This window comes from Chelonia mydas, chromosome 17 (assembly GCF_015237465.2).
Source record: "Chelonia mydas isolate rCheMyd1 chromosome 17, rCheMyd1.pri.v2, whole genome shotgun sequence".
NCBI lineage: Eukaryota > Metazoa > Chordata > Testudines > Cheloniidae > Chelonia > Chelonia mydas.
In genome coordinates this window covers 18,566,874-18,580,159 of record NC_051257.2, presented here as the reverse complement: position 1 = coordinate 18,580,159, position 13,286 = coordinate 18,566,874, and the positions used below count along the sequence as shown (strand labels likewise).

General features: G+C 42.5%; 1 protein-coding gene across 13 annotated transcripts in view; it reads right to left on the bottom strand.

The window, feature by feature from the left end:
- Positions 1-13,286, bottom strand: part of CUX1 (cut like homeobox 1) — a 382,370-nt gene that overhangs the window by 126,957 nt on the left and 242,127 nt on the right. For all 13 annotated transcript variants that reach the window (XM_037880470.2, XM_037880466.2, XM_037880469.2 and 10 more), the window contains 2 exons: positions 5,878-5,982; positions 2,623-2,811 (listed from right to left, as the gene is read on the bottom strand). In XM_037880470.2, the coding sequence (XP_037736398.1) occupies positions 2,623-2,811; positions 5,878-5,982 (294 nt within the window). The remainder of the gene's footprint in view (positions 1-2,622; positions 2,812-5,877; positions 5,983-13,286) is intronic.

Here is a 13,286-nt window from a genome sequence, read left to right as displayed (position 1 = left end):
GGCAACAAAAATGATTAGGGGACTGGAACACATGACTTCTGAGAAGAGGCTGAGGGAACTGGGATTGTTTAGTCTGCGGAAGAGAAGAATGAGGGGGGATTTGATAGCTGCTTTCAACTACCTGAAAGGGGGTTCCAAAGAGGATGGATCTCAACTGTTCTCAGTGGTAGCAGATGACAGAACAAGGAGTAATGGTCTCAAGTTGCAGTGGTGGAGGTTAAGGTTTGATATTAGGAAAAAAAAATTTCACTAGAAGGGTGGTGAAACACTGGAATGCATTACCTAGGGAGGTGGTGGAATCTCCTTCTTTAGAAGTTTTTAAGTTCAGGCTTGACAAAGCCCTGGCTGGGATGATTTAGTTGGGGATTGGTCCTGCTTTGAGCAGGGGTTTGGACTAGATGACCTCCTGAGGTCCCTTCCAACCCTAATATTCTATGATTCTATGATCTGGTATCATGGGAACTGGTACAGAGTCCTTGAGTGTCCCATCGAAACACCTGCTTAGAACCCCCTGGATGTCTCGGGGTGGGGGTGGGGAGGCATTGACACTGAGGTAGAAGATGGTGGTGGCCTACACCTAAAACCCCTTCTTCTCTGCGGATCCTGACTGGCAGCTGGGGCAGAGAACCAGATGGGCTGTTGAGGTCTGTAGTACTTCCTTGAAGGAGCTGGTATGTACAATGCCAGAGACTTAAGGATCGTCCTGGAGTCTTTTAGACTATGAAACTTCACATCAGTCTGATCTCAAAAGTGCGAAGTTCCTTCAAAAGGTAGGTCCTGAAGGGTTTGCTGAACCTCCTGTGGGAGTCCTGAGAACTGTAGCCACGAACTCCTGCGCATGGTCACTGCCGAAGTCAGAGACCTGACTGCAGAGTCAACTGCATCCAAAACAACTTGCAACCTCGCCACTGATTTTCCCTCATCCACCAGTGAAGAGAACCCTTGCCTAGCATCTTGTGGGAGCAAGTCCTTGAATTTCTGGATGGAGTCCCACATATTAAAATCATACCTTCCCAGCAGTGTCTGCTGGTTTGAAATTCTGAGTTGTAACTCCCAAGTAGGATAACCTTTCCGACTGAACACATCTAATGTCTTTGAGTCTTTTGATTTTGGGGCTGCACCCTGATGACCCTGCCTTTTTCTCCCATTAGCAGCAGCTAGCACCAGGGATTCCTGGGAGGGGAGGAATGGGTGCACAGGAACTCATAACCCTGGAAGGAGCAAAGTATTTTTGTTCAGCCCTTTCTGACAGAGGGAATGGGACGTGGAGATCTGCCACAAGGTCTTAACAAGGTCCATAATGGCCTCATTGGCAGGCAGGGCTATTTTTGAGGGGCCCATAGCAGCTAAAATGTCAACCAGGCTATTGGAGGACGCTTTCACTTCCTTCACCTGTATGCCCAGACTTAAGACCACCCTCTTCAACAAGACTGGTGCCATGATGGAGATGCCTTCACTGAGGACAGCATAGCCAGCTTCCCTTTTGATGGTAGTAAAGGGCATGGTACTGAACAATGACAGGATCCAGTGGGTTCCCTCCTGTCCACAGGCACCGATAACACCAACTCTTGAACTGCCAGTGATACTGGTATCTGACTGCAGCAAGCGCCTCTGGTGTGGTCATGCTGTGCAGCAGATGTAGACAGCTCTTCTGGTACCGGATTGGATGGTGCCTGCATAGGCACCAGAGTGAAGGGTGCCAACTTTTGTGGTACTGAGGCAGAGGAGTGCTTTGGTTTAGATTGCACTCTAATCTGATTCCCATGCCTGGCTGCCTTTGGTGCCAGGGATCGCCCCTTCTTGACTGTCTCTGTCTTGTGCCCTTTCCTTGGCACTAGGGATGGTGATCGGTGCCAGGACTTTGGTACGATAGAAGGAGTACTCCTTACCGACACTGAGGCATTAAGTGCAGAATCCAATTGGCTTGGCTGAGATGGAGGTCTCAGTGCTGCCTCCATGAGCAAAAATTTTAGCCTGGCCTCCCGGTCCTCCTTCTCCAAAGCTTAAAGTCCCTACAGATCTGGCAATGGTCCCCCTCGTGAGCTTCTTCCAGGCACTTCAGGCAGCTTGAGTCCAGGTCACTCAGGAGCATAGCCTTGTTGCAGGAGGCACACGGCTTAAAGCCCTGTGACCAAGATATGCCTCGGAACCGGGGAACAGATAAAACTCCACTAAAACACTAAGTTACAGAACTTCACTAAAATTAACTAAAAGTGACTAAAAACTGACTACAACTAACTATATACACAAAGAAGAAAAAGACCACTGAGAGAGCTTCTAAAAGTAAGTATAGCAGTTCCAGTGACTGTCACAGGCAGTAAGAAGGAATTGAGGGGCCACGGGTTTGGCTGGATGCTTTATACCAGCGCTACCAAAGTGTGGCAGCAAAGGGCGCTCAAGCTGCCCGACAGGTACCACGGACGGAAAAAATTCCAGTGACTGTGCTCGGGCACGGACACACCTAGAGTTGAATGTACATGTGCAATCACTCGAACACACTGTGCCACTCACAACTACAATGGATGATGGAATCTGCACTAGTGAACAAGTGCATGTTTACCTAAGAGTCCTACTCTGAATAAGGAATGAGCAAACTGTGCTAAATGCACAACTGATCCTTACTTTAAGTGTGCTGTTCTTGGCAGTCAGCTGCTGCTCCAGCTGTGATATCTGGCTGGTGGAGTTCTCACGAAGTTTGGTGAGGCTGCCTTGGAGTCTCTGGACATCTTCTACGAGCTGGGCAATTTCACGTTCTTTTGCAGCCAGTTCCACCTCCAAGCTAGATCGCGTCAGCACCTCTATGGCCTGCTCCTAATGTGAAAGAAATAACATTATACCATATCAATAGAGGCAACATGCTCAAACAGGAGGCAGTTTGGTCAGGACCAAGCATGGAGCTGGAAGTCAGAAACTCCTGATAGAGAGAACAGATTTAGCTGCATCACATGGGTGTTGGGAAGACCCAGGAGTTAATATCTGCACGGTGCTTTGAAGATACAAAATGCTCTATTTAACATTATTGAATATTATTAATAATAGTGCTTCTGGCAATGAAATCTTGTGCTTTAAAAATAATCAGATAGTATGCCATTTCGGAAGAATGGGGGGAAATGTTTGGCCTATAAATTACATACTGGGTCAGACCAATGGTCCATCTAGCCCAGTAACCTGTCTTCTCACAGTGGCCAATGCCAGGTGCTTCAGAGGGAATGAACAAAACAGGCAAACATTCCCTGTTATCCACTCCCAGTTTCTGGCAATAGCCACTGATGGGCCCATCATCCATGAACTTATCTAACTCTTTTTAGGCCCTCCCCCCACTATAGTTTTGGCCTTCACAGCATCCCCCCCGGCAATGAGTTCCACAGGCTAACTGTACGTTGTGTGAAGAAGTACTTTCTTTTGTTTGTTTTAAACTTTCCACCTATTAATTCCATTGGGTGACCTCTGGTTCTTGTGTTATTTGAAGGAGTAAATAACACTTCCTTATTCACTTTCTCTGTTTCGTTCACGATTTTATAGACCTCTATCATATCCCCCCTTAGTTGTCTCTTTTCCAAACTCAGTAATCCCGATCTTTTTCATCTCTTCTCATATGGAAGATGTTCCATGTCCTTAATCATTTTTGTTGCCCTTCTCCGTACCTTTTCCAATTCTAATATATATTTCTTGAGATGGGGTCATCAGAACTGCTCATAGCATTCAAGGTTTGGGCACACCATGGTACATCCCCATTATTGTGACTTCCTAGCTGCCAATAGCTCCCAGGACAGTGAGGCAGGAACTAGGAGGGAGAAAGATAAGGGAAGAGGGAGAAGAAGCTATGTTTTATCTTTTTCACCTAAGTTTTATGGGACCAGATAGGGCCTGGGTAAAGTAGACTTGCACCCCTGACCCCACCCCACCTCTTTTCTCTCCTCCCATTCAATCTCAACTTCTTCCCCAGAAAACAGACCATATAGAGAGGTCAAGTATTGTGCTGTGGAAGCAGCTTCCATGCAGAATTGGAGCAAATCCTTGTGCAGAAAGGATACCGCATGTTCAGATCTAGGGAGCATGATCTAGCCCAATACTTGGTGCTTACATAGCAATCTTCATTCAGAGGCTGCTAAGCACCTTTACAAACTTTAAGGAATAGATCTCACAATATGCTGAGGTAGGTAAGTACTCCTTTTACTAATGGATGAAGTGGGCCACCCAGACGGTGAGCGACATGCCAAAGCTCACACCATGAGTCAGTGGCGAAAACCCAATCCATAAATGTTGACACCTAGTCCCTCTTGTTACAACAAATGACACTGCCAGATACTGGATACCTATGTATTTTCCAGAATAGAAATAACTAAGTGCCTTTTCCATATCTTCCCAACACTTAGCTTGATTTCCAACGTCTACATACTAGTGTCGTATCTCATACAGAAAGGTAGAAATCTGAACAGCAGCTAATAATGCCTTATACTTTTTATCTTGAAAAAACCCTCTAATTTGCTTGCATCAAACATCATAAATTGTGTAACTGTCTACTGCATATCTCTATTGAGACCAGAACACAAGTTTGAAATAAGACAGATAATAATCATTTTCATCCTGCAGTAGTTGTCATATTAAATACGAATGAGGTGCAAAAGTAGTATTGAACACAAGAAAAACCTAATGCTAAAATAAGAAGGCTGGAATATAAACTGGGAAGAGACAGGTAATTCAAAGTTAAGGCTAATATTTTGACTTTTTATATATGCTGTTAGGCCTTGATTCTGGTCTAGTTAACTTCAGTGAGAATATCACTGGGCACTTAAAACAGTTTTTAGGCTTTTTGGTTTGTGACACAACTGTACCAAAAAGTACTTTTAAGGCAACTATGTATTCTTCTGTCTGATATCGAGCAGTGAATGTATTTGGTTCAAAATAAAGTAGCAGCATATCAGGAATCATTTTTGTTAAATTAGTCAGCTGCAATCAGAGCCAATTTTCCATTTTTTTAAGGTAACCACCACCTACTATTCATCTGGATAGGCTAAACTCAAAAGGAATTTTCCTTTCAAATATGACAGGTTTCAAATCATGGTTATTAATCCAGAAAAATTCTGAGGAATGTAATACTATGTGCTTGGAAGGTCAAACAGGCAAAGGGATAGTGTAAACAATCTCCAAAAACAAAACAAGTACATCTATTTCATTTTAAAATACTTGGAGGAAGACAAAAAACCAAAAAGTCAATACAAATAAGAAAGAGAACGCATATTATATCAGTTTGCTAACTTTTTCCTATTTCCTTATGAACTAATTTATCATAGCAGAAGAAGATATTCAGTGAAAGATACCACATAGTCTGAAATGTTATTTTTAAACTTTCTTCTAGAACTATATTCTAAGAACAATATGACACTAGGTAATGCTCAGATAGGCCACTAGTACAATTCTTTGTTGGTTGAAATCACTTGGCCTACCCTACAGCCTCATGCCTCACTGTGTACCCAACGCATGTGTTAATAACCTATTAATGCAAGCCCTGTTGTATGGCATTGCTCAATTTATTTTTCTGCTGTCGCAGCGTCTATCAACTCGAAAGAATCTTTGATAGCTGCTGCTATCTGTCTGGACTCCCTGAGCAGTTGCTGAATGAGTGCTGCCCAGCTCATACTAGCATCCAAAGAGCAGATGGGATTTCCACTCCTGTCCCCCGTCTTCGACTGCCTCCAATCTCAGTGAATAGCTTGTCCAACAAAAATGTAACCAACTTACAATTTCCAGGAACACAATTCTGTTTCAGCTAAAATATTAGTCCAAACAGATATTTTTATAACTGTGAGCATAAACTGAAAGAGCTGGACTGCAGGAATGTCAGAAACCTGTAAGAGTAGGTAAATATTTTCTCACCACATCAGGTGCCTTCTGGATCTGTGTAGCAAGTTGGAGAGATTTGTTAGCTGACGAGAGCTGCTCCCTTAAGGTTTCTGCCTCTCTCTGAGCCACCTCTGCCCTCTGAAGGAAATGAAAAGGGGTGAAAAGAGAAAGTACATTCAGTTTAACAACTGACAATTATTACAAGAACATTCATCAATTCATGCCTGACTGACTATAATTGATTTTCCTAAACACTGAACCTAATAAATGTTAGGAAAAATACATAGAATGTGATGGATTTTTATTTTAAACAGTACAAGGAAGAAATAATTGAGCGATTATGACAGTAATTTAACGCTAGGAGCAAGGAATCCCCTGCTGATACTAATGCTGTGGCCCACTGAATTTCCCAGACTGAATAAATACAAGTGGAAATGGAGACTTTTTATTCAATTTCTTTCTATTCTTCTACACCAAGCAGATTTTATTGCAGGATTCCTCATGGGAATAATTCTCACGGGAAACACTGAATTAAAAGACATTCTGGCTATTCTCCCTAAAATATACAAATGCTGTGGGTTATCTTTTTTCAGCAATTATTTGCCAAAAAGTGAATTGTGAAGTTTTGTCCATTTCAGATGTTCTATTTATGTAACAATGTTTAATCCCTCCAAATCCAACAACTTTGCATGATCAGATACCAGCTACTGACAATTTCAGCAATATCTGATAAGCTTTTGGGGGGCAGGGACTGTCTTTTTGTTCTGTTTGTACAGTGCCTATCACAACGGGGTCCTAACCATGATTGGGGCTCCCAGGAACTACTGCAATATAAATAATAATTAAAAAGATGAAAAAACCCATAGGTTTCAGGGGAAAGAATGTTCATACAGGAGTTTGGGTGGCAATTGGTGGATCACAGGTGACTTCAGAGGGCATGTGGGAGAAAAAGTGCTTTCTACCACCTGTTTTCAAGTTCCAATTAAGAAAAACAGCACAAAAATCTAATTATTTTTTACAGCACACCCCGCTTTTGGCTTATTAGAAGTAAAAATGATTCTTATCCACCTTAATTATTACAAAAAGAAAAGGAGGACTTGTGGCACCTTAGAGACTAACCAATTTATTTGAGCATGAGCTTTCGTGAGCTACAGCTCACTTCATCGGATGCATACTGTGGAAATCGCAGAAGACATTATATACACAGACACCATGAAACAATACCTCCTCCCACCCCACTCTCCTGCTGGTAATAGCTTATCTAAAGTGATCATCAAGTTGGGCCATTTCCAGCACAAATCCAGGTTTTCTCACCCTCCGCCCTCCCACAAACAAACTCACTCTCTTGCTGGTAATAGCCCATCCAAAGTGACCACTGTCTTCACAATGCGTATGATAATCAAAGTGGGCCATTTCCAGCACAAATCCAGGTTTTCTCACTCCCCCACCCCCATACTCACACAAACTCACTCTCCTGCTGGTAATAGCTCATCCAAACTGACCACTCTCCCCACACTGTGCATGACATGAAGGTCGCTATCTTACAACAAAAAAACTTCAAATCCAGAGTCCAGCGAGAAACTGCTGAATTGGAATTCATTTGCAAATTGGATACTATTAATTTAGGCTTAAATAGAGACTGGGAGTGGCTAAGTCATTATGCAAGGTAGCCTATTTCCCCTTGTTTTTTCCTCCCCCCGCCCCAGACGTTCTGGTTAAACTTGGATTTATGCTGGAAGTGGCCCACCTTGATTGTCATGCACATTGTAGGGGGAGTGGTCACTTCGGATGAGCTATTACCAGCAGGAGAGTGAGTTTGTGTGAGTATGGGGGTGGGGGAGTGAGAAAACCTGGATTTGTGCTGGAAATGGCCCACTTTGATTTTCATGCAGGTTGTAAGGAGAGTGGTCACTTTGGATAGGCTATTACCAGCAGGAGAGTGAGTTTGTGTGTGTGGTTTTTGGAGGGGGGTAAGGGGGTGAGAGAACCTGGATTTCTGCAGGAAATGGCCCACCTTGATTATCATACGCATTGTGAAGACAGTGGTCACTTTGGATGGGCTATTACCAGCAAGAGAGTGAGTTTGTTTGTGGGAGGGCGGAGGGTGAGAAAACCTGGATTTGTGCTGGAAATGGCCCAACTTGATGATCACTTTAGATAAGCTATTACCAGCAGGAGAGTGGGGTGGGAGGAGGTATTGTTTCATGGTGTCTGTGTATATAATGTCTTCTGCGATTTCCACAGTATGCATCCGATGAAGTGAGCTGTAGCTCACGAAAGCTCATGCTCAAATAAATTGGTTAGTCTCTAAGGTGCCACAAGTCCTCCTTTTCTTTTTGCGAATACAGACTAACACGGCTGTTACTCTGAAACCTTAATTATTACCTGCTCCATCCGGTCCCACCAATTAAAATATCACTCCTCTTCCAGTACAAAGCAACTACAATCATCCTTTATGCCCACTGCTCAGACCACATTGCTCCCTTTTCTGAATCCCTGAGCTGGTTCAGTCCTGCCTCCAGATGAAGCACATGATACTAACAATCACTCTAAAGACTGTGCAATGCTGCCCCTATCTATACTGCAAATCTTGTCTTTGTGATTCAACTTGTCCCCTTTACTATGCCAATGATGTGCTCCCTTTATTTCCTTCTCCCACTCTCACCTTCACGCTTTCTTCTACGCATCCCTTTATACCTGGAACGATCTTCCTATTTCTGTGAAACATACTCCCTCCCCTCATCAATAAATCCCTCCTGCAAGGTCCACAAACTTTAACAAAAACAAAGCCTATATCCATTTTCTTGGTGTCACCTGTATTTTTTGTCTGATCATTGTCTGACTTTCAAATGATAAGTGACAGTGAGCAGCAAAATGTGTTTTAATTCAGATCTCATTCAGCATACTATCAGGAATTAAATATGTAATTTGTGATACTTTCTTGCAACATTTTGATGATTTTGCATAGGTTTCACAATAGTTGTTGAGAACAAATGTGGAACTGTACACGTTCTAATAACTAGTACGAGACACTTAATCAGCGTACCGTATGTGTGATGCATGAAAAGATGTCTGAAGCAGTCTTTTTCTGGTAATACTATTCCTCACTAAATGGAAACTAAACTGGTTTCCATAGGTGGATAAAGTTGGGAGGGAAAACTGGATTAGCAAGTCTTATTGGGATAATTTATTTTCTCTCATTTACATTAGATGAATGTGAGAAAATATCAGAGGGGTAGCCGTGTTAGTCTGTATCCACAAAAACAATGAGGAGTCCAGTGGCACTTTAAAGACAAACAGATTTATTTAGGCATAAGCTTTCATGAGTAAAAAACCCCACTTCTTCAGATGCATGGAGTGAAAGTTACAGATACAGCCATAGATATATTGGCACATGAAGAGAAGGGAGTTACCTTACAAGTGGAGAATCAATGTTGACAAGGCCAATTCAGTCAGGGTGGATGTGGGCCACTCCCAATAATTGACGAGGTGGTGTCAATACCAAGAGAGGGAAAATTGCTTTTGTAGTGAACCAGCCACTCCCAGTCACTATTCAAGCCCAAAATAGTGTCAAGTTTGCAAATAAATTGTAGCTCTGCAGTTTCTCTTTGAAGTCTGTTTTTGAAATTTTTTTTTGTTGAAGGATGTCTACTTTTAAATCTGTTATTGAATGTCCAGGGAGATTGAAGTGTTCTCCTACTGGCTTTTGTATGTTACCATTCCTGATGTCTGATTTGTGTCCATTTTTACATAGAGAAGAATAAATAAATAAAAAGAAATTAAATAAATAATAAAAGTTTCCCTCTTTTGGTACTGACACCTCCTCATCAATTATGGGGAGTGGCCCACATCCACCCTGACTGAATTGGCCTTGTCAACACTGGTTCTCCACTTGTAAGGTAACTCCCTTCTCTTCATGTGCCAATATATCTATGGCTGTATCTGTAATTTTCACTCCATGCATCTGAAGAAGTGGGGTTTTTTACTCATGAAAGCTTATGCCTAAATAAATCTGTTTGTCTTTAAGGTGCCACTGGACTCCTCATTGTTTCTGAGAGAAAATATTTATCTAATAATTGCTAAATAACAACTGCAAAACAGAACAAGTTACTACACTGTGTTGTTACTTCATCTAGTGTTGTATAAGTAATGGGTTTTGCACCCTTAAGCAATTCTGCTGATGGCTTCCATTCATAACAGCATTGTTTTGAGAATCTATTCACTCTGCATGCAAATAAACCACAGAGGATATTTCTAATAGATATTACATCTGCATATACTGTAAGCTGTCAGCTGCCCTTCCTTCCCACATAGTTTCCCTAGCCAATTTAGCACATCTGTTGTAATCTTGTGAATAATATTAAACAAGATTTCATACTATGCATTGCTATGAAAGAAATCAACAAACTTCAGACAACTCTGACTGGAAAATATGGAAAAATATGTTTTTTGTTTTTAAGACTATATGCTCTTCAGGGTAATGACTGTGGATGCCTCAGCATTTGAAAAGCACTTAATAAACTTCTGGGTGCTCCTGCAACATAAATAATAAACTTACCATACAAAAAACTGTGGAAAAAGAACGTTAAGGTTGCAAAATCAAACACTCAAAAAGTTGGAAATGCCACAATAAGGCTTCCTGTGCAATCTTAGTTGACCTCCCCTTGTGCATACGCATTATGATACAATCTTCAGTTGCATGATCACGCGCTCCCCCTTCCCCCCAAAGGACCCATGCCTGAATCAGTGCACAGAAGGCATGGTGCTCAACAACTAAGCAGCTATTCAATATTTTATTTTATCCTTGTTGTTCAATGACTAGCCCTGTTACTTATTTACTGCTCAGTATTCAAACTCTGCTCTGAATAGTTATTCATTTCCTCATAGGTTTTTCTATGGCTTTTGTCACTATAATATCTGAACGCTTCACAAACAGTAATGTATTTTCACTCATCCCCTGAAAGAGGAATGGGTATTATCCTAATTTTATACATGGACAACTGAGGCACACAGAAATTAAAGTAAAAATTATTCACTAATTTTTGGTGCTCAATTTTGGACAACTAGAACCTGATTCTTCAGTTTACTTTACATTCTATAGCACAGGGGTGGCCAACCTGTGGCTCCGGAGCCACATGCAGCTTTTCAGAAGTTAATATGCGGCTCCTTGTACAGGCACCAACTCCAGGGCTGGAGCTACAGGTGCCAACTTTCCAATATGCCAGGGGGTGCTCACTGCTCAACCCCTGCCCCTGCCCCCACTCCACCCCTTCCTGCCCCCTCCCCTAAGCCTGCAGTGCCCTCGCTCCTCCCCCACCACCCCCGAGCCTCCTGGATGCCATGAAACAGCTGATCGGCGGGTGCAGGGAGGGAGAGGGAGGCACTGATCGGTGGGGCTGCCGGGGGGCAGGAGGCGCTGGGAGCAAGGGGAGGGGCTGATGGGGCTGCTGACGTATTACTGTGGCTCTTTGGCAATGTACATTGCCCACCCCTGCTATTGCACATTGTAGGTTCATAGCACAGTTCTCACTGACTTCAGCTGCAGCGATGAGTACTCAACACTTCCGCAAATTAGACTTGAGGGTCTCAAGGTGGACACCAGGAAATGAGGAACACACAATTAGTGGCCACCTATGACATGTTTGGCTTAAATGATTTGCCCACCACCACACTTCTCCTCTGGTAGAGGTTTGGATAAAATCCAATTCTCTAGGGGAGCATTCAACTGTCTTAACTACAAGACCACCCTTTCTCTTCCTGCAGTCCCCTGCCTCATTCACTATTAACCTTCCAACTTCTGCCACAAACGAAGCATGGGTCCTGCAGTCAACGGCCTCCTTCATTACACAACCCTGATTTCTCCATAGAACACCATCCTGTCCTCTGAATAAGGCACCTGTCCTGTGGAAAAGGGGAGTATGTCCCAGTCTTCTACCCACCTTGACTCCCAGTCCCTGTTTCCTTGTCCATCCAGCCCAGTCTTTCCCTCCCTTCGTTGCTAGCTTCCATTTCCAGTCTCCAATCACAGTTTGCTCCATGCTTCCCCGACGCCAGTAGGGGGAACATCGAGAGCAAAGGAGAGTCTCTCTGCTATCAGTTCCGGTGCCCAGCACCAAAGCAGCCTATATCAACCAGAAGCAGAAATTGCAAGGAAAGTCCTGCTCAGCCTGCATCCCCAAGTTGGAGAGTACTCAGTATTGACAGAATCATCAGAGAATTTAGTTGCCAAACTATAACAAGTCTCAACTGAGGATGTACAAACTGAGATTTCTCAGAGGCTTAAACAGACCAAACTTGGAAATTTTTTTGCCACAGGAACAACAGATTGCACATCCTTGATACTAAGGACACCTGCCTTTGCCAAGTTTCAGGTCCCAGCTCCAAAGTATGGAGTACTAGAGCTTCTTACCAAAACAGCTACAAGAAATTTAACATGGGAAAAACATTTTCCCGTATCTCATTCTCAGAAATGGCTATGCAGTTTTTGCTGAAAGTTAGGGGAAAAAAATCAGCCTGAGCCAAACACCCAGCATGGGAAACTTCTGTCCAAACTGTTAAGTGTTTGGGAAAGTTCAAAACACGGCGTCTTTTAATGAGAAGTGTCAGTTAAGTCAGTATAGATATCACTAACAGCTCTGCCTATACTAATTAAATCTATAGTAATAGATAGCTGTGCCTATTCATGCTAAAGTGCCTGGCTTCTTTCTAAATATCTTAAATAAAAGACTGCCCACACCATCAGAAATGACCAGTGGAAGTCAGTCACACTGCTAACATTGAGAAAGACCATCCTCATTCTCCATGCATCCAATGAAACTGTATTTTTGGATACTTCAGTCATGAATCTTCTCTGTTCCATGTAGCTAATATTTTAGCACAGAATTCTCTCATTTCCTTTACTATCATATGTAAATACCATACTGCTTAGTAGTGAAGCCAATTAATAGGTCATGATCATTTGCCATGTGCATTTCATTTTTTAAAAAATGCGTGCAATGTATTTAGTATAACTTATTTTTGTAGCGCTTCATGACAGGATGAAGATCATGAACGGAGTATAATGTTAATTTGATCAAAGACCAGAGGTATGATTGGAAAAATGGGATACTTTATTTAAAGATCTTTCCCCTCAGAGTTCTATCAGTTAAATTGTCCTTTCTTATATACATACAACACGTAGCAAACACTACTACAAACACTAAAGTGTAATGCATATTACCAGGAGTAGCTCTGTTGAAACTAATAGATCTAGTTATGGCCTGCTAGGGTCTGCAGTATAGGGCCCTCTGTTTGTAGACCATCCCACAGCAGCCATGTTCTTTTCGAGCATCTAGTTGACTAAGGCATATGAATGGAATATGCTTCATTTTCCCCCCTAACTTTTCAACCATTTTGAAGCCTTAGTCTGCATCAAGTTTCACAGAAAAGGAGAGAGAGTTATC